Genomic DNA, 17,656 nt, shown 5'->3' on the forward strand with positions numbered 1-17,656 from the left:
CTGTCGAATGCTATCGTTTTCGTCGTAAATTTTTCTAGACAACAAAGGACCTGTTTCAGGTATTTCGAATAATCTTTGGTATATCCTTTGTCAATTCAAAACCCTGGAGGATAAAATTCTTATAGAATTTAAAGAACAAAATTTTAAAACATAAAAAAAAAACTAAAACTATCAAATTTCTTCATTTAAAAAGTAACCGTGTGTGGCTATATGTGCATTTTAAAGTTTTTTTTTGTATTTTCATTTTTTTTTTCAAGCTTAAAATGTTTTTATGAATCGTATATAATTGAAAGGTTAATTTTAAAACCTTTTACAAACTAGTATGCTTCTGTGAAATAAAAGTAGCAACATTTTATTTGTTAGCAATGCTGTTTCGCAATTTAATAGAAAATTGGTTTGGTAACATTCGGGACGATAGAAAACATACAAGAGAAAAAAAACTTACAGGGTATTTTGCTTAAGATCGTAATATATAAGATTAAAACACTGCTTACTAAAAAAAAATTCAACACCCTCGTTTCTCCTCTAAAAGATTACAAATATACAATATGTCAAAGTGTTCGTAGATGCCAATTTCTTCATTTAAAAAGTAACCGTGTCTGGCCATATGTGCATTTTAAAGTTTTTTTGTGTATTTTCATTTTTTTTGTTTAAAATGTTTCTATAAATCGTTTATAATTGAAAGTTTAATTTTAAAACCTTTTACAAACTAGTATGCTTCTGTGAAATAAAAGTAGCAACATTTTATTTGTTAGCAATGCTGTTTCGCAATTTAATAGAAAATTGGTTTTAGTAACATTCGGGACGATCGAAAATGTACAAGAGAAAAAAAAACTTACAGGGCATTTTGCATAAGATCGTAATATATAAGATTAAAACACTGCTTACTAAAAAAAAAAATGCAAGACCCTCGTTTCTCCTCTAAAAGATTACAAATATACAATATGTCAAAGTGTTCGTAGATGCCGACATATTTTAAAGTTTTATGGCAATTAACTTTGTTTTAAACATCACCCCTCCCCCACTCTGGGGAGCTTTTCTGAAGCTTCTGCTTAAAAAAAAAAAAAAAAAAACTTGTGGCGGCTTGACTTTAAATACATTAATTTTAGAAAGTATAAAACATAAATTCACAAAGTTATTCCGTGGCAGTGCTGGGCGATATTAAATATCGATATCGATTGGTTGGGGCAAATATCAACGTCGGATGTCGAAACCTAAATATCGACATCGAAAACAATATTATTTTAGCCTTTTTTGGTATTTACCGGTGAACGTCCAGCAAAAAAGTTCCCACGTAGAAAATTGTTTCGCAAAAGACCGAGAAGAGGAACAAAATTCAATCCACTAACTCATATATGCTGATGCACAGCATGCACAGCTTTACCCATAAGTTGGCACAGTCTGTTGTCAAACTACGTTTAGTGAGGGTTGACTCTCAAATATTGCTGAGAATCTCCAAAAGGCTTGGCTAGATAAAATATTTCTTAAGCCTATAGGCCTTGCTCAGATCACACCTGTCGCAATTGCACATAACTCAATCGGCTTTTCTAGACATTTTATATTACCCCTGACGATCATATTCAATCTGATAGTAAAATAGCAAGACTGGAATCCATATCAACAGATGCAGTTAACGTCAAAGTCCCTGCGATTCAGTCACTACAGAATCAAGCCATTTTGCGGAGATCACATGACGGAGTTCCAAGAGTCAATGCAAGGCAAGCTTTGTCAGCAGCTGCATCTGCCACGGCTTTCCATATTTTTAGTAGGGAGTCTTAAGTTCCAAAAAAAACAGATCCTCTCAAGTCGTGGAAGTCTGATAATATGGGTCTTAGAAATACCTATACGAACTTGTCATAAAATTAATGTCCATGCTAGCCACCAGTGTCCTTTCTGAAAGTGGATTCCAAGCCCGATCAGCTAATCAAATAGTTCCTGGTAACAAACTGTAAGTAAGGAGTTACTCAGCCCAGTAACAACCAAAGCTTTAAAAAACGGAATTTTGATAACAATAGATACATCAAATGAATTGGCTTTTTTTGCCGACTCCAGATATATAAAATTCATCAAGTTTCATGTACCCATCAAAAGCTACGAGCATGAAAAAATTTGTACGAACATTTGTATAGAATTTTGTTTTAGACAGGATGGGAACGCCACTAAAAAGTCAAAACTAATAGTAAAAAAATGCACCATCAGAGTCGGCATGTCAGAAAACTATACCATAAAGAAAGAACACAATCAAAAATGGGGTTCTTAAAGGCCAAATGAAAATACTGAAGAAAACACAGAAAGTGAACATTTCGAGAGAATAACCGCCTCTCTTCTTCATCGCGAACAAAATAATATGATCCTGAAAAAAACCAAAACCAAAAAACTAGAGCGGAAAGTACAACAAAATAAATGAAAAAAACCATCAAAAAATTAAATAAAATTCAATAAAAGAACAGAGATTAAAAGAACTAAAACAAATACCGAACAAACGTTAAAGTGACTTATTCACCAATATCTGCGATTTGCACAAAATTCAAGCAAATTTGAACTGCAAACGACGGATACTAATATAGCTGTTCGTTAGTATCCGTCGTTGGCAGTTAAAATTTGTTTGGATTTTGTGCAAAACGCGAATATTGGCGAACACCTCACTTTATTGTTTGTTAGGTATTTGATCTTATTCTTTTACTTTTTGGTTTTTTATTGAATTACTTAATTTTTTGGTGGTTTTTTTCATTGGTTTTGTTGTATTTTCCGCGCTTGTTTTTTGGTTTTTGCTAAGTTCCGCCTAACAAAACATGGTGAAATGCCAAATGACAGCCAAAAAATGCACATTGGGTGCCATTTCTGAAGCGGAAATGCTGGTAAAAATGGAAAGGGTACAACCTTAATCTGCATAGTTAAAAATCCTAAAGCTGAGGTTTACACACACACGTACACACACACCCCCCATGTATATTCCACTTCCCAGCCCCATTAATATTTTTGATCAATCGTCTACTTACCAACAGAACTAAGAGGCTACTGCAACATCATAATGCACAGTTCAAGGTATCATTTATAAGACAGTTTTTATCTTTACGCGTTTTTTTTATAAATATATCTTGATATTGCCATCAAAAGCGCCGTATGGCACAGAAAATGATGCTTTTTGGTACCTTATCTGGAATAGAAGGGCTGATGGCATGGAAAGGGTACCGTCATAATCTTACTTTTAATTATTTATTTTTTTGGATTTGTTTGGTTATCCCTCCTGCATATCATGCTGTGGCATTTGGAGGAAATGTTTTTATTTCAAGTTTTTTGTCAATAATTGATATTAAATAAATAAAAGAAATCTCCACGGTCGAAAACCTTTAACCTGAGTTTTAAAGTCCTGCCTCTTGTATACTCACCTTTCCACCCCCAAGTAACTTTCATAAATCGTGGATTGACTAGTAGAAGTAGCAGGCAATAGCAAAATCGTAAAGAGACATTTACAGGCTTGTTTTTAAGCTCCAGATTATATCTGTATTCTCTTTATTGATCCGACTTGATAATACCATCATAAAGTGCCAACGGTACTAGAAATGGCACTTTTTTGGTGCAATTTCTGGAGTAGAAATGCTGGGAAGCATGAAAAGTGCACTATTAAGTTAATGCACTATAAACCTGAGATTTACAATTCCTCCGTTTTAGTGCAGTCCATAGTAATCGAAAGTTTAAAAATGCCTTTTGAAAAGAAAAACTGTTTAGTGAGAAAAATTGCCACCTGAAGCTGATTCAGAAATGACATTATTTCAATTATTCTTCATAGTAACAGTTTACTACGAAAAAAATGGAGTTTCAAAAAAGAGTCTGAAGCCCCTCGAACAGCTTTTACCTTGGGGCTCACAATCTTCCCTTTCTTTTTATCTCTGGTTGAACGAAACCACAGACTCGTTTAGGGTAAAAATTTGCATAGAATTGATAGCGCAAAAGATTAGAAAGCTTTATATATTCTTTGGACTTCACTTTCCAGTTCTTAAATAAAGGCCTTAAATTGTAGCTCGTAATTTCTAAATCTTGACTTTTTTGCTCATTTCTGTTTTTCTTTCTTTTCACTTTTGTTGTTAAATTTTGCTAAGTTCCAGAAAAAAAAAATAACGAAAGTATACTTTCTTGTGAGAAGCTCCAATTTTTTTTGCAACAATTGCAGCAGAACAAACATCAATTGCAGCAGAACAATTGTTGCAGCAATGCAGCAGAACAACAACACAAATTTTTTAAATTATATTAACTAAACATCTAAAAAAAATTTAATGTCCTTCAGTTTTCTAAAATCTTTATGCATTTTATATAGGAGAGCGCTTCATAAACAAGGGAATTTTTATCTTTAAAACTTTTAACTTAAAACGAACAGAAATTACTTCGTATATGAAAGGGGCTGCTTCCTCATCAACGCCCCGCTCTTTACGCTAAAGTTTTTTACTGTTAAAGTAGAGTTGAGAGAAAGAGTCAAACTTTAGCGTAAAGAGCGGGGCCTTGATGAGGAAGCAGTCCCTTTCATATACGAAGCAATTTCTGTTCGTTTTAAGTTTTAATATCGCTCCTTACTTTCAGTTAAAAAAATTTTTTTATTTAATCAACAAACTTGAATCTATACCTATAGAAAAGTTGGCAGTGTGGTATTGCTAGGAGTTGGTCTTGTAATCATACAGATTTACAAAACTTGCGTGCAGACATGTACCCAGGAATTTTTTATCGGGAGGGGAGCAATAATGACATAAAATTCGATGGGGGGGCCAATAACATTTTTTTTTATAATTTGCAATAAGAATTATCCAGAAATTTGACAAAATTTAGGATTCGGGAAGGCGGGCTTAAGAACTGAGCCCTACGTACGTCCCTGGTTGCATGACTCCGTTTCAAAACAAGTGCAACATGCCCGTCTTTGTGCTATAATTTGGCTGTGGGAGAGACTTGGGGCTGTTGGAGGGCTATGTGCTCACATTATTTCTCAAATAATATAGATTAAAAATTCCCACGTGAAAGTGGTTCGAATGACGTGCAACATACCTATCGTTCTACTAAAAATTTGCCAAGAGGAGTTAAAGGGGCCACATTTTCACTTTGACCTTTCAATAATACACAATCAAAATACTTGCATGATCTTCAAGCGAGGTGTAACATAACTAGATCACCTTTGCACCAGGAAGCTGGGATTGGGAGGGACAGGGCTCTGTTTTGGAGTCTACAATCATATAGAATCGTAATTGAAAATCAAATGCAAAAAATCTACATGATGCTACATTCGTGTTATAAGTTTATGGTTTTGCAAGTGAAAACAAAGGTGAAACAAAGGTTCAAAGTTCAAAATGAAAACAAAGGTAAAAAATAAAAATTAAAGAAAAAGAATAACTTAAAAACTGAGTCTTTGCTCCTAGAATGTGTCTCAACTAACCTGTGTAGAGTAGAAATCTAGAAAGCTTCAGACACAAAAATATAAAAATTATATTTATTTTTGAAAATGGCAGCATAAAGGCACTGGGATAATAAAAGTATATAAAGTTTAGGAAGCACGAACCATAAAAAGATTACATTACCACTTTCTAGCATAAAAAAAAAAACAACAAAAAACAAACATCAATACAAACTTATCTGGGAATACTTTCATATGTAATCTTCCGTGCAGAAAGATCATGTCATATAAACCCAAGGAGAGTTACAGGGCTATGTCACAGCCTGGATCATTCAATTTCTAGTTATAAAGTCTTTTTTCCAGTGATCCAGCCCCTTTTCAAGCGAAAAGAGGGGCCCTGTTCACTTTATCCATCCTCAAATGACATTCCAGTCGCCCAGTTGATTCTCACTGATTTCAGAAATTAAAAAGCCCATTTAAAATAAATAGAAAAAAAGCCTTGGAAAATCGCTTTTTGTGAAAATATGTTGTATTTTTCTCGTGGGAAAATGTGATTTTTTTTTCTTTTTGCCGATTTAGTTTTTGAATAAACGAACAAATGCTTGAATTATTTATCGTAATTCTATTAATCCTCAGGGAAAACTCATTTCGAATACAACAGATTAGGCTATCTTCAGACAGGCAGATTTTAGCTCATTAACTTCAGAGATTGCGTATCTCCATTTAGTATAAAAAGGTACAATATCACAGTTCCAATTGTTCTTCAATTTTGGTTAAACCAGCCACAAACTTTCTCACCTTGTCTCCGTACGGACAATAAAAAATTGCTTTAATGGAAACACTCAGTACAAACTACATAAGTGGCATACACAATTGTATATGACATCCAAATAAACGAGTTCTTTCCAAGGTTGTCAAAACTTTTGGGTACTGGATTATCAAAATGAATATGCGCATACTAATCCCTTACTATTAACAAATTTTATTGTGGTTGCAGTGGCATCTGCCAAGAAGGGACTGGGCTAAAAATTAAATTACAGAGAAATAAAGAGTCTACTTGTAAAAAGTCTTGTAGCTTTTCGCTCTTTTCACTATAACTTCATCAAAATAACAAATCAGGTTTTTTTCTGTCTATTGGCTAAAAATAAAGTCAGTCATAGCCATCAAGATATTTGGTTCTCTATATAAAAAAAAAATGTACATATTTGTATCTTCAAGCTTATTTGCCAGGCTATATAATTACTCTGGCCAAAAATATTAGCATTCCACAAGAGGATCAAGTGATCCTGTTTGCCACTACGTAAATGGCAAAAAAAATTGCATCTGACATCTAAAGAAATGAGTTCTTTCCAAGGTTGTCAAAACTTTTGGGTACTGGATTATCAAAATGAACACAAAAATATTTTTTAGTGTCCCCCCCCCCAGATAACTAGCGGGTTGAAGCTGCTTTCAAACAATCTGCATTCATTTTTGTTATCTTATTATTATTATTATTAAGCGGTTCCATTCATTGTGTATCTTCAAGTTTAAGTCTTTGGATGGGGCGAAGCCGAACTGAACTAATTTGAACTAATTTCAATTAAGTAAGATTAAGAGGGATATTTTTTACCATAACTCTGGAACTTTTTTCTTTATGTTGAACCTTTTCTCTTTTCTTCACAGAACTCAAAAACGAATGTTCCAGAACGTTTCCGGAACGTTCCGGAAAGTAGAAAAGGAGTAAATCAGCAAGGCGTACTAACCAGAAAAGCGTAAGCACGTTTTTTGCAAAATAAAAAAAAAAACATATGATTTGAATGAAAAAGCAAAAAATGTACCCTTTTTTTCAAAAAAAATGCCTTTTCAGACAATAAAGTTTCTTGGCGTCACCCAAAGTAAGAGCGTGTTAAAAAGATGCTAAGAATCCCCCGTTTTTGTCGACTGCAAAATTCTCCAGAAAATATACTATATCTATTTTTTTTACACCCGACTGAGAGTGAGAATTTAGTGGGTCAAATTGCAGAAGCTGCATAAGTCAACGTTGATCTGTTTGTTGTTTAGGAAAGAATTGTAAAAAATAAGATATTTTGCGTATTTTGGATGAAAAATGGTAGTAAAAACGGTAAAAAACGGTAACGGAAAAATGGTAAAAAAACGGTAGTAAAACTATGAGTTAACGGTAATCTCAAGCTAGAAATTCTATTTGTATGAAAAGGAGTCAAATATAATTAGCACTTATCATACAACATAGTTAAAAATGGTAGGCCTTTAGAAATAAAAATGACAAAAATCACTTATATCCAAGATGTGTAAAATTTAAAATGAGAGACTACTGAAAGAGAAATACTTATAGAAACAAAAAAAAAATGTAATTTTTTTATATGTAGAAACCACTGATTATACCCAAGTCATTTAGATTACTAGTATCTTATAATCTAAATTCTAAAAGAAGAACTTCATCTAAGTAAGCTTTTAGTCGATTCCCAAGTTGCTGATTCCCAAAAGACGAAACTCCGAAATTCTGAAGACTTTTTCATTTTCATTTCATTTTTCATTTTTTCACTTTTCCTTTTCCTTTCTTCACATTTTCTTTTTCTTTCTTTTTCACATTTCACTTTTTCCTTTTTCATTTTCACAGAAGTCTTGACGTTTTTTTTATGCAGTGATTCATTTACGAGTTATTTATATTGACGCCATCAGGAAATTGCCAAGGGCAATATTCTCAATCCTAAAAAAGGAAGACAAAAAAAAATTCCATCGAGACCTACCCCCTGTGCATTTGCCCAATTTGTCCACACATCTATTTAATAATAGGTCCAATTCAATGAAGATGTTACTTCTTAACAACGTATTTAAATACTTTGATTTGTTATCGTCAGACCTCTTCATTAAAATACCCCTCCCCCCAAAACAAAATCCTGGTGGCTTCCTTAGCTACTTCAGTATTATTTAGGAGAAACCTGAAGGGAATAAAGGAAGTCCAATCATTTGATCTTATTCCTCAACAAACCACAATACGTTTCTTTTAAAGAATTCATACCTAATATTTTTATTGCTAACTAAAGGGGGCTAAAACCGACCTTAGAGGCTAGTAATACCCAGTTCCGAGGCCTAATATTTAAATAAGCAAACTAGTCTAAATGCACTCTGAGTTTCAATAACTATTTTAGTAAAAAGTTACAAGTTTCCGTTGAATTTAGAAAAAGAAACTAAGTTGAAAATTTTTTAAGTCTCCGTCATCTTGTTCACGGGCACTGGAGGTTTGACAGGTTCTAGAAAATATTTCACTTGCAATGGAGTTTTGATAATTTTTATAGGCTTGGGTTTATCATAGCAATGCTCAGTTTCAAAGCCTAATATTTAAATAAGCAAACTAGTCTTCATGCACTCTGAGTTTCAACAGCTATTTTACTAAAAAGTTGAATTTAAAAAGAAACTAAGTTGACAATTTTCTATGTCTTCGTCATCTTGTTCACGTGCACTGGAGGTTTGACAGGTCTTAGAAAATCTTTCACTTGCAATGGAGTTTTGATAATTTTTCTAGGCTTGGGTTTATCATAGCAATACTCAGTTTCAAAGCCTAATATTTAAATAAGCAAATTAGTCTTCATGCACTCTGAGTTTCAACAGCTATTTTACTATAAAGTTGAATTTAAAAAGAAACTAAGTTGACAATTTTCTATGTCTTCGTCATCTTGTTCACGTGCACTAAAGGTTTGACAGGTCTTAGAAAATCTTTCACTTGCACTGGAGTTTTGACAATTTTTCTAGGCTTGGGTTTATCACAATCCTCAAGACCATCAGAAACTCTCTTCCAGAGATCATACATTTCATAAGTCTTCACCATATGAATACTAATTGCTTTTTTCACTTTACACGTTTCTAACGCAACTCTACGATTGATAAACTGATCAAAATGCATGTGATCAATTCTTAATTTTTTAGCTATTATTCCTGTTATATACACATCTTCTAATTTATAAAAAGTATTATTGAGTGATTCTCTATACAATTCCTTGACAATATCACCGGTTAAAACGTAAGCCGGACCTGTATTAAAATCAGGGTAGTAGGCGTCAGGGTATAGTCTCGGTGGTATATAGTATTTCGACGACATATTCCGTATGGGTTTCCATTTTTGTGCCAATTTCCCAAAAATTAACCGCGGTCTTTTAACAGCAGACACTAGTTTCAACAGTGGTGGAAAATTGATGTACATATCATCATCAGTCTTAAGCAAAAATTTTGTACGAGAGCAATGTTCTGAAGCCCATTCTAGCATAGACATTGTTTTCAGTGTCAAATTATTATAAGTATCCATGAAGTTTCCTTGTATTATATCATCGTAGATTCTGGATTCTTCTTTAAGTAATACATTTTCTGTGTAATTTCTTGACTGACCGACAAAAAAGGCTAATGCCACATCCTTGCGGAGGGCAATATGGCCCCAGGTGCCTCTCACAGCAGAGCGTTCTAAGCGATGGCCTGGCGCTGATGTTACCAGTACTAAGAGTCTTAAGTCACTGCCTTTGTTTTCGCTACATATTTCAGAACTTATGGTATGACCTTTTACGTAGAGAGTTGAAGTAAGAACCGGAGGGTTTTCGAATTCACTTGATACAACAGGCGTCACACTTTTCTTATCAACAGATTTTGTCACAATTACTTTACTCACAGCAGCCGCTCCGTACGTCACTTTGATCTTTTCCGTTGCGATTTTCTTTGTTGGGTCAACACTCATCTTTTTAGCTTCTTCTTTTAAATCTGGAATTTTAGCGAGTATTTCATCCGTGCCTCCTTGAGCAATTGGGGGCACTTCAACAACTTTCACTGATTCATCACCTTTGGAATTCAAATCAAGGTCAGAGGGAGGGATTCCTGGGTCGATAGAAGCGGCTTCTTGGAGTGCTCTAGATGCAACGTGATCCACATTTTGTGAAGCTGAAAAGGAGAAAATCAAGATTTTTTAACATACACAAAAAAGCGAAAAACAAGTCGGCACCAGCCAAAACAGACCTGTGTACTTACCTTGAGATACATCCTCATTTGGGGTCTAAACAACCTACATAATGCTTCTAATACTACTACTAACAACTCAATTAGGCACCTAGCCGCTTGGACCAACACAGCTACGCGCGCTCCTCCTCCATCCCAATCTATTCAAAGCCTACCACTTTACACCCTATCAAGTCCCTATTTTCCCTTAAATCTTTCCTCATGACATCCTCCCACCCCCAGATGTTTGGCAAAAGGAATGATATTTGACAATCTGTCACCCTTCAACCCCAGGACGTTTCCTAGCCATTTCAACCTTTTTCTCAATATAGCCCTAGAAAGCGGGATCGAATCATATTTTCCAAACATCTTATTGTTTGAGATATGGTCAGTCAGACCTCTTAATAACTCCGCCTTTTCGCACCCGCGCAATGACAGCTTCTATTTGCTTTAGGACAGTGTTTCCACTTCTACCGATTTATCGGTAGATCTACCGATTTTCGGACCTTTCTACCGAATAAATTTCAAGCCTACCGAAATACCGATTTTCTACCGACTTTTGGTGATTTTTTGCAGATTTTTTTTCTTTTTAATTGAAAATAATAGGTGCGACTGCAAACAGCGCCATTTAGCGAAATCCTCGCCAAACCATTCACAGCCACTTCAGTCATAGTGCAAAACGAGTGAATTCATTGAAAGCTTACCAAGACTTCTTAGAAATTGACAATCCCAAGATATTGTCCCCTAGACAAACTAGATGGTTATCTGTACATAGCTGCGTCCAAAGGATTCTTGAGCAATGGGATGCTCTCACAGTATATTTTACTGAGGCTCTGTTTGATGATCCTACCCATGAAAATGATTTAGCTCTTTGTTGCTTGAAAAACCCCTTTATGAGAATAATGAGGATGCCCATGGACTATATTTTGGGCATGTTGGCTGACTTCAATGCTCTTTTCCAATCACAGTCCCACCTTTTCAATACATTTAAATTAAAAAATAAAGACTTGTTGCAACTCTCTCCAAGAACTTTCTTGAGGTAGAATATGTAAATGGTTTGAAGAATCCACCAGGTGTTGATGTAAATGATGACAATTATTATGTAGATATCCAAAATATTTATCTTGGACTGAATACCCAGCTCGCTATTTCAGAGCTTGTAGAGCGCGACCCTAAGCTGGGCCATAATAAAGAGATGAAGGTTTACCTCACAGCAAGAGAATTTTACAACGAAGCAGTTGCACAGATCAAAACCGGGTTCGTATTTGATGATGATTTGTATGAGACGTCCTGTCTTGTAGAGCCTTCGAACGCTGCTAAGCTCAATCTTTCTAGTCTTGCACCACTTCCAGTTAAGTATTTCCCTCCTACATGTATTAGAGCTGCCATTGACTCGGAATGGCGTGAACAAAGCTCTGTTGATGTTCCGAAGGTAGAATATTCTAGAATATTACAGATTCGTTTTTTTCCATTGTTACCCCCAGTGGTCGACCAAGGTTTGTAAATCTAAGGCAGGTTATTTACTTTTTCTTTTTACTGCCTTTCTCGAATGTTGTTGCAGAACGTCTTTTCAGCACTTTAAAAGAGGTGAAGACTGATAAACAAAATAAATTGTCGACACTGACCTTATCTGCCATCACCCGTACTAAATGCGGGACGAAGAGGATGAATATGCATTCTTCATCGCTGATAGTTGATCATGAACTAGAGAAATGGCTAAAGGAAGTAAGAGCATCTCCGACAGTTGAAGAGTGTATATGAGTGATCAAAGTTAGTCTATAGTAGCAAAAGCTTTCTGTTTTGTGTTGCATTAGATATTTGAAACAACCACTGTTCCAAAGTGTGCTTTATTGATTTATTATGATGAAAAGTACCTAATTGAGTAGATTAGAATTCAATCAACGTATGTATTGATACGATTCTAGGCTAAGGCCTCAGAATGTTAGTGATGTACGTCTAAGGTGGAAGAGCAAAAGTTTCTGTTTTGAGTTGCATTAGATGTTTGAAACTGCCGCTCTTCCTGAATTGTTGTTTGTAGACCAAAGTGTGCTTTATTGATTTATTGTGATGAGAAGTACCTAATTGAGTAGATTAGAATTCAATCAACGTATGTATTGATACGATTCTAGGCTAAGGCCTCAGAATGTTAGTGATGTACGTCTAAGGTGGAAGAGCAAAAGTTTCTGTTTTGAGTTGCATTAGATGTTTGAAACTTCCGCTCTTCCTGAATTGTTGTTTGTAGACCAAAGTGTGCTTTATTGATTTATTGTGATCAGAAGTACCTAATTAAGTAGATTAAAATTCAATCAACGTATGTATTGATACGATTCTAGGCTAAGGCCTCAGAATGTTAGTGATGTACGTCTAAGGTGGAAGAGCAAAAGTTTCTGTTTTGAGTTGCATTAGATGTTTGAAACTGCCGCTCTTCCTGAATTGTTGTTTGTAGACCAAAGTGTGCTTTATTGATTTATTGTGATGAGAAGTACCTAATTAAGTAGATTAAAATTCAATCAACGTATTCTACCGATACCATCGTAGGCTTGATTCCTTCGTTTGCAGTTGCTTTAATCATTTGAATCCAGTATCTCATTTGTTGTTTGAAGTCCAATTTTAAATGCTGTACTATGATGAACAGTACCTGATTCAGTAGAACAGGATTCCATTAATAATAACTAAGGATATGGAAAGTGCATTTTTTAAGCCTTGTTCTCATGCGTGTCTAGCTAGCATCTGTGTTTACACGCGTGCCAGGCAATATATTCGTGTCTAAACATATCTTGTTCCCATGTAGACATAAACACCAAATGCCAATTTAATTAACACATGAAAATCGTTCTTTCCTAATGTGAGAATTCGGATTCACAGGCGCTGCAGATTTGCAGCGTCTACTGCAAATGCCACGTTTGCAACATTTTAGAATCGCCGCTAGCTCAAGAGTATACCATATTAATATACTAGCGATTTACAAGAACCACTGCAAACGCTGCATTTGCAACGACTGCAACATTTCGTAACCGTCGTTATTACAACGAGATCAAACAACGCCCCATTACTCTTTTGCAGATTTAAAGAAAACATTGCTTTAAATCGTATGATCAATCGTAAGTCGATAGACCGTTGTAGAGTGGTCTAATTCTAAATTGATCTAAGACTTCAGCAGAAAATTGAGCATTTTTACGAACTTAACATGCACTTAGAGGGTTTGGGCATGTCTAGAGATTCCCTACCGATAGCGTGACGCCATCTACCGATTTTCTACCGAATTTTAGGCAAGCCATACCGATTTTCGAAGCATGCGAAGTGGAAACATTGCTTTAGGAGTTATTTATTCATTCACAGTATTTGTTACTTCCGAGTTGGGCTTGTTTCATAATTTTATTATGTTGGTTTTAAGTTTAAATGTTGCTCTTTGCTTTTCTCTGAAAAAGATTTTTCTAAATCGTTTACTTAAATTAAGTTCTTTAAAACTGAGAGAGGGCTATTTAGGGAACTTGAATTGGGGAGGGTAGATATGTATCTCTAGAATGAATTTTCACGAATTGCTGGTCCTTTACCAAAAAAATACATTAGAGAAGCTCCTTTGACCAAGTCTCGGGACCCCTCTCCCATTTCGTTTCTGTGAACAGACATAAAAAAAAATGCCAGTAAGGGTGGATTAAAATTAATTAGACAGTTTCAATCAATTGTCGGACATCAAGCTAACTCAACATAAATCTGATAAGAAAATAGACAGAAATTGATCCGCAAAATTGTTACACTTTACCCCTATATCTCTACAGTGCGGTACCTCAGGAGGGACATTTAAATAGGGATACAAATGATAAACAAAACAATGGGTCAATTTCAGGTCAAAATACCCAAGGACTAGCCCCTGCGTATGTTCCTACGTTAGATGGAACTATACTTTCATGAGTAAACAAATCGAAATGAGAAAGAAAAAGGCCTAAAATCCCTCAGAGTCTATTTTGGCGTTTTCATTGTATTAACATAGAACAGATCAAATTTCAACAGGTGCGTTCACTCACTTTTCATATAAAATACGCCTCTTAAATAGAACTTTACGCAGATCAGATAAGAGACTTAAAGTATTTAGGTGGATTTGCCCCAAAATTTCCTTGAAATCCTTATGTAAACACCGAATGATAAATGATATCATAGATGTGTGCCTTCACCCAAATGTGCCTATTTAAAAACTGCATAGATTCTTTCCAAGTTGGTTCTATTATGTTGACACACATACAGCAATCAGATTGAATTTTAGCTTAGGGACAAGGGACAAATTAAATAATAAATAATGAAGTAAAACTAAGGAGTTACTATAAATAATGAACTAGAACACAAGATTTGTCGGAAAATAATAGGATTTAGAATCCTCCTTAAGGCTGACGAACCAATAATGATAAAAGGCTGTTTGTAATCTCACTTTCTAGGAAAATTATGAGAAAAAGAATGAGATGGATAGTACATGTTCGCTGGATGAAGGAGGAAAGATTGCCAAAGATTGTTCTTTTTGGCCAACAATATAGGGCCAAAGAAAAAACAGGTCATCTCCGAATGGTTTGAGAAGAGGTCGCAAGAAAAAATTCAAAGAAAAATTGGACTTCTCAAGAGGGTGTAAAGAGGAAGGCTTTGAATAGATTAAAATGAAGGAGGAGCATGAGCAGCTGTGTTGGCCTCGGGTGCTTCGTGCTGCAGAAGTAGTTAGCAGTAGTGGTAGTAATAGCTGTTGCAATCGAAGCGGTAGTTTCCGAATATTGCAGAATATTTAAAACTAGCTGCGGAGCCTTTCGATCGGCATGCATAGAAAGAAGAAAATTGTAGCGGGTATTACTTTTCGGGGATCGGGGAATAACTGCTTTACTCTCCTCGACGTCACTATGCTCCCACACCCACCCGACAAAGTGCCACTGAAAGCTGAACCCTTAGGATAAAATAGGGCAGATGTTACTTTTTATCTACGAAACAAAGCTTAAAGTCGGGCTTGGGCCCATGACCCCAATATTTGGAGTTTGTTCTGGAATTTCATTTTATACTTATCACCTCATCATTTAGGGTTGAAAGAACTTCGACCTCAAATTCAAGCGGCCAGAACTTCTTAAGAGGCCCAAAATTCAGCAAGATGCCAGGACAGAGGGGACTCGAGGCCAATCTATCAAGACTGATTTCTAAGGGTTTGCGATGTTTCCAGTTTCAATCAGATATAGCAAGAAGGAATCGAGAAAAACTGTTTGATCATTGATTGAATTTTTTTGAGCTTTAAATACTTCTTATCCCAATTAAGTGGCCCTTGCGTTTCAGCAGTGGCAACTTTCGCAAACCCTGAACAGGTCTTTATTGACTCCATCAAAGACGAAAGGATATACAATTACAGCCCCGAAGTGTGGTAAAGTATTAACTGCATGTCAATCCTATAAAGTACTTCCCGCCGTGTATCAGGATAAAAACAAAGAAAAAAAGGGATGGTTGTCAATGGAGTGATAGTAACGGTAGTCGCAATAGTCAGGGCAGAAGCAGTAGCTGTGGCTAAAGTACATCCATGACTAGGACTAGTCATGGTAGGAGTAATTGTCGTCAAGCCAATAGTGTAGTACCAGTAGCAGTAGTATGAAGCTTAACGCTTTCTACTAAAGATTTATTCCTGTTCTTTGAATGCTTGATGCAAAGCTACTATATTATTACTATGCTATACTATACTGTATTATATTATTATATATTATATTAATTATTATATAATACATACATATCATATAATAATTATTATATAATAATATATTATATTATTATATTATTTATACTATAGGCCCTACTATATTATTAGTGCCATTTACTTACTTATGCAATTGATTCTGTATTGATTAAGACTCGGTCATTTAGAACTATTCGCGAATTGACTCATGAATGAAGACGACCCAAAAGGGGTTTAACATATCTATATGTTCGATTTTGAAGAGAGTCCCAGACCCCGAGACCGTGCTTTAAGCTCATACATTCATCATATGAAAGTCCCTAGCATGATTCCAAGTCCAAAAAATCTTTTTTTAAAACATTAAAACTTGAATCGAACAAAAATTATTACGCATATGAGGGGTTTACCTCCACGTAATACCTCACTCTTTACGCTAAAGAAATTTTAGTAATTTCAACTATTTATTCTAAGGCCTTTGTGATTCGAGGGTCGTTCTTAAAGAATTGGGACAAAATTAAAGCTTTAATGTAAAAAGCGAGTTACTAACGAGGGGAAAACCCCCCTCATAAACATAATAAAAACATACGAATATAGAAGTTTCTTATGTAAGTTAATTCGTAAGTTACGTATATTTTTTTACAAATGAAAACGTTCGTAAAAAATTTGAAGTTCTAGCTGCCTTTTCAAGGAATCGAAAAATTGTAGGACAACTAGGCCTCCTCCCTCGCTCCTTTTTTCTCAAAATCTTCCGATTAAAACTATGAGAAAGCCATTTAGCAAAAAAAAAAAAATATGCAAATTTGTTTTAATTATTTATGTGCGGAGGAGAGCCAAGATCAGAACATGCATTAATTCTAAAATGTCCAAAAATTCAATAAAAAAAACAAGTTTTTTTTAAATGAAAGTAAGGAGAACGTTAAAACTAAAAAAGAACAGAAATTACTCCTTAAATGAAAGTGGCTTTTCCTCCTCAACGCCCCGCTCTTTACGCTAAAGTTTTTTACTGTTACGTTCTCTGATACGCTGAATCTGGTGGTGTGATTTTCGTTAAGACTCCGTGACTTTTAGGGGGTGTTTCCCCCTATTTTCTAAAATATGGCAAATTTTCTCAAGCTCGTAATTTTTACGAAATACTACTTAGATACTACTTCTTATTTTAAACTGGAAAAACTTTTTCATGTTTATTTTTTCATTTTTTTATAGTGATGCTAGAAAACTCTGCGCCCTTTTCGTTAAATTTCTCTTCCCCCATGACATATTCCTCAAAGGAAAGATCCTCCCACATAGCCCCCTCCCCTCAACCCCACCCCCCAAACCAAAAAAATCACCCTGAAAACATATGTACACTTCCCAATAACCATTACTGTATGTAAACACTGGTCAAAGTTTGTAACTTGCAGCCCCTCCCCCAGGGAGTGTGGGGGAATAAGTCATCCCTAAAGACATAGTTATTATATTTTTCGACTATGCGGAACAAAATGGCTATCTCAAAATTTTTATCCGTTGACTTTGGGAAAAAATGAGCGTGGGAGGGGGCCTAGGTGCCCTTAAATTTTTTGGTCACTCATTCATTTCCGTTAAAATGAGGGCTCTTGCGACACTCTAGGACCACTTGGTCGATA

General features: G+C 35.2%; 1 protein-coding gene across 1 annotated transcript in view; it reads right to left on the reverse strand.

Moving 5' to 3' along the window:
• Nucleotides 1-5,448: 5,448 nt before the first annotated feature.
• LOC136037659 (beta-1,3-galactosyltransferase 1-like) overlaps nucleotides 5,449-17,656 on the reverse strand; it is a 45,396-nt gene continuing 33,188 nt past the window's right edge. Inside the window, exon 3 of the mRNA XM_065720388.1 lies at nucleotides 5,449-10,294. Coding sequence (XP_065576460.1) covers nucleotides 9,033-10,294 — 1,262 coding nt within the window. The 3' untranslated portion in view covers nucleotides 5,449-9,032. The remainder of the gene's footprint in view (nucleotides 10,295-17,656) is intronic.

The sequence above is a fragment of the Artemia franciscana genome, chromosome 17, assembly GCF_032884065.1.
Source record: "Artemia franciscana chromosome 17, ASM3288406v1, whole genome shotgun sequence".
Taxonomy (NCBI): Eukaryota; Metazoa; Arthropoda; class Branchiopoda; order Anostraca; family Artemiidae; genus Artemia; species Artemia franciscana.